The sequence below is a fragment of the Alligator sinensis genome, unplaced genomic scaffold (assembly GCF_000455745.1).
Source record: "Alligator sinensis unplaced genomic scaffold, ASM45574v1 scaffold32_3, whole genome shotgun sequence".
NCBI lineage: Eukaryota > Metazoa > Chordata > Crocodylia > Alligatoridae > Alligator > Alligator sinensis.
In genome coordinates, this window is record NW_005843083.1 from 382,040 (window position 1) to 386,757 (window position 4,718).

At 39.1% G+C, this 4,718-nt stretch overlaps 1 protein-coding gene across 1 annotated transcript in view; it reads right to left on the reverse strand.

Annotated features, from left to right (window-relative positions):
* ODF2L (outer dense fiber of sperm tails 2 like) overlaps positions 1-4,249 on the reverse strand; it is a 94,267-nt gene extending 90,018 nt beyond the window's left edge. Inside the window, exon 1 of the mRNA XM_006037206.2 lies at positions 4,202-4,249. Within this exon, the coding sequence (XP_006037268.1) occupies positions 4,202-4,210 (9 nt within the window). The 5' untranslated portion in view covers positions 4,211-4,249. The remainder of the gene's footprint in view (positions 1-4,201) is intronic.
* Between the last annotated feature and the right edge of the window lie 469 nt (positions 4,250-4,718).

Consider the following 4,718-nt stretch of genomic DNA (forward strand, 5'->3'; position numbering starts at 1 on the left):
CCAGAGCTGCCTCACCCCCCCACCACGACGTCCTGACCCTCCTCCCCCCCACGCCGACGCGGCCACCTCCAAGCAAGGGGGCAGGCTGGCCTTGCCCCCACCCCCGTTCCATCCTCTCTGTTGCTGCCGCCTCCAGGGAGCAGGGCGAGGGGGCGAAGCCAGCTGCCTCGCCTCACTCCAGCTCCACCCCCTGTGTCCCCACCAGCAGGACCGCACTCCACTGTGCCGCTGTCCAAACTCTCTATTCGCCCTCTGATTGGTTGTTTCCATCAGGCAATCAGAGTGTGAATGAAGTGTTATGGATAGACAGACTAGGGGTTTTAAAATATTAGAATACAACTGAAAGGGACCACCTGCATCACATGTAGTCCTTCAATATAGGTCTTATACTCATATAAGACTATACTAGCTATACAAGGCTATATGCATTTAAGGCCTAGTTTTAGCATGCCATATCAGGGAGAGTTTCTTGGAAGGATGATGCAAAAAACCTAAAAGGAAAAAAATATATAATTCCATATACTGAAGTACCAAATACAATGGAGGATAAACCCTGCCTTCTTTTAAACCAATGAAAATCTCAAATTGCTTTGTTTTTCTTTACTTGTTGTTATATTTGTTAGATCCCGACTCCATGCGGTGCCCAATGACTAGGGAGATGACGATCCAATTGCTCATGGATCCTGTTACTCATTAGCCAGAGCAAGCAGGGAGCAAACACTTGCATACATTGCTTGCAACAGCTTTATTCAGAATGGAGACAGCTTCGGACTAGTTCCCAAAAAACCACAAACCGGGGAGCCGCCCTGAACAGTAGTTTTCCCACATTTTAAACACTTAGGTTCATGCTTATTACCATTTATTCCACCCTTGCTTCTCCTTTATTCCACCCATTTCTCCTCCCATCTCAAGCTCTGCCTCTGTTTACTGTTTGCTTCTTTAGCATGGAATTGCCTATGTATTTTCTCCAGTTACATGCCTCTCTGCTAAAAGCACCTGCGTAAGGCCATAAACTTGGCTTCTCTCGGTCACTTACTGGTTCTTTCTGGTTTCTTGCTGACTTCAGCAGCCTCTCCAAGGTCTTGCCTCTACTTTATCTCCTAATGATAGCTGTTGGTCTGCATGCTGTTTCCTTTTACCCAATGATTTATTCATCCTGCATACTATCCCTTTGTTAAGAAACTTACTTGCAAGCTTATTTTAATACATCTTTCTGCCTTGTGGTCAGCAGCTTTTGCTGACGCACAGAATAAAGCCTTGTTTCAGCTGAAAATCCAGTGTTCCTCAAAGTCCAAATATTGTCACCCTAACAATAGTCATAGCCATTGAACCATGAACAGAACCTGCATCATATGTCCAAAGGTACTTGCAAAGGTACATTTGGTGCTTTTAGGAACCATAGGTTTGAACCACCTGAATTCTGAATTGAAAATCTCAAAACATAACTTCCCATTGATATAGAGAATGTATTTCCTTATATGTTACCCATCGTATCTCTAATGTCATTGGAGTCATTTCTGAGACAATTCAACATGTTATTTTCTCAGATGGTGATACACTGAACACTTGATCTTTAAAATAAATAGACCTGATTTTCCAATAGGAGGAAATTGTTGCAGTAAATGAAAATAAAGGTGACTGAATACTTTTTATGTGATTAAATATAGGCTCAAACTCAGCATACTTTCCTACATGAGCAGTCTTGATGAAATCTCTGAGATTGCTAATGTAAATTGAGCAGGATTTGGCACTGACTATACAGTAGAATATAGATTATACGGTTAGTAGTAATAATAAAATGAAAGTGTTACACACCCATGGTGCTAAAGGATTGCCAAAGCATAATAAAGCCAGAGTTTAATGGGAAATATGCCTCATACAGTTCAACTTAACTAAAATCTAACTATTATTAATACATTAAATGTTATCTTAATAGAGACAGAGAAAAAGACACTTAGTCTAATGGTCTTACCAAATCCACCCCCCACCCCCCCCCGTGTCTTTTATGCTTTTCTTTAACTTTACTCCTCTGATGACTCTTAATTTCCAGGTACCACTGATTGGGTTCCCTGTGATCATCTTACTGTTCATGTTTTTATCCTGTCAGCATATGCCTTTGTTCTACCAAACCCTTCACATGCACACATCTTAATTTATTCTTTTACTGGTGTCCTAATTTGGGCATGCCCTGGACTCCTAATTTGATCTGCCCATCAGCTCTGGAAATTCCAAGGGCTCTGCAATTGGGCACTGTCCAGTTGGTCCCCTCTTATCACCTTTCATTATCATATCCAGTTATGGCATCCCTCTGATTTAGTCAGTCAGTGCCAAATTCAGTTAATTTGAGCTAGTAACAAGGCTTACACTGTACATGTGTATGTTGATAATTTTAAAACATAAGCTGCCTTTCAGAAAGGAAAGAAACAATGTGAGAGCAAACTCAAGGCTAAGGCTGACTATGCAGATACAAGCAAAAGAAAAGTTCAAATAATACTATAATTCACCACTCAAGCAGGTGCAACTAAAGCTAAATGCAACAAGTTACCCAAACAAAAGTGCTGCTGTTCCTCTGTTATGCACACACAAAAGACACATTCACTAAAAACTACACTGAAAAGACTTTGAGGCAGAAAACATTAAAAGAAAATTAAAGGAAGGTTAGGAAGTAGTACCATGCAATTAAAGGCCTTAAAAATAAGAGGTGAAGTGGATGGGTGTATAGGGAAAAAAAGGCTTCTTTAAATATTGTGTAAACTCTGCTGAATGTTTGTCAGGATTCAATACCTTATCTAAATTAAAGAATATAACAGCTCTTTTGATTCCCATTTTAAGAAATCAGAGCCCCTAAAGCATTTCTTTGTTTATTGTTTTATTTTGGCAATAGTATCTGATCAAGCAAAGTCTCCATTTTCGCTTCCTAGTCATAGATTTAGCTGACGCTTAGCTGTGGAAAATGTGCACAAAATATTTAACTGATCTTTTTAAAGTCGGTTTCTCTGATTCTATCTCAGTATTTCTTTTGGGAAAAGAGGTATCAACTTCTTAAAAAAAAAAAAAAAAAAGATCAGGCTATCCTGCTAGTAATTTAAATTGGACAGGAGGGCTCAGAGAGGGGGAAGCCAAACTTGATAGATCCATGTTGAAGGAGGGGACAAAAAGGAGGCTTGTCTCTTCTATGGTGTTGTTACTGACTCACCTCCCTAAATTGCTTAGCAGTCTTTCTCTGTGAGGCTAACAAAAAACTAGCAGAAATGAGTCATCAAAACTTCACCTACCTCTTCCCATCAAGATCATTATCTATGAAAGGGAGAGGGGGAGGAGTGTCAGGTTTATACTAACCTATTACATTTCCCAACACCCTACTTCCCAAAATGTGATAAAGAAATAAATCTGTAATCATAATTCTGTTTCATACATTACAGGTTTTCTAAGTGTTGCTAAAGAAATAAGATTTTTCACTTCTTCAGTCTTACACTGTTTGCAAAATGTTCTGTTCCCCTATGCTCCAACACCTGGTCAGTGCACTGGTTCTTGGGCTCCCTCCCTGCAGCAAGCCCCTCTTTACTGATCATATTCTGTCTCGGAATATGTATGAATGGTGTGCAGAGAGCACAGAATTTCTTTATACATAATCCTGCAAAACAGATATATGTTTACTTTTTACTTCTCATAGCTCCCCCTGCCTAATGACAGCTTCTCTCTTTTCCCCTTTGCAGCATGGTAAATTCTCAGATGGGTACAGTGGGATTCTTTCACTCCCCTAAAGAAGGAAGCTTGAAAATAAATAATATCTTAGGGCAGTTGCTTGGCTGAGGTATAATGTCACAACTCTGTTGTCTTCAATGGAGTTAGGACAGTGTACACTATCTCAGGGTATCCTTTCTTTCTCCCTCCAAGAAGACTTGTGAAGCAGTGGGTTGTCTTCACATCTTACATAAGGACCCTGTTAGAGTGCTAGCACATCGCTCTTTACTCACCTTACAAAATGGTAGGAACACACACAGATGGATAAAACATTTGGAAAGTTACAGGATCTTTTGTTCTCATGGCCAGCATACTGCAGTATGAATGGGTTATAGAGCCATTTTGACATCACTGATTCATTTTGTATCAGGTAGTTTTAGCCAAGAGTCATATTCTGTAGTTGGGAAATACTCATCATGTATCTGAAATATGATGATGAATGTAGAATTTTACTTACTGCATGCATTAACTTGTCTTGACACCTAGATCATTGGATCAGGATTTCCAGGCTTCTTTAAGCTCACCGTAAAACCGGTTTTAATGGTGCCACCGCTCGTTTTTTATGAGACATTTCTGGTTTCTTAGCCAGGAATTTCAAGATGAGATAGTTAGAAATCTGAGCTACTTGTTAGAGGCCTCTGAGATCTTAAAGGAGAAAGAAAAAGATTTTAGTTTTATTCTTCTTATATTAAATATTATTTTTAATGTCTATGTGTGTTTATTCATCGTTTTTTGTATTTGCTTACACTGGTTTCTGTAATTTATACTCTTGGTTTTTCTTGTCTTCAGTTTGCTTCTTCAATAAATGCTTGTATTTTTTTATTATTATATGAGATATAAGGCAATATATTACTGTATAAATATAGTAATTTAGTGTTTTTTAATCTGCCTGTGAGGCACCTACCACAGTCTTTGGTAATGTGTCAGTGCTGTTTAATAATAATAGGGTTGGAATATCTGTGTAGTCATGATGG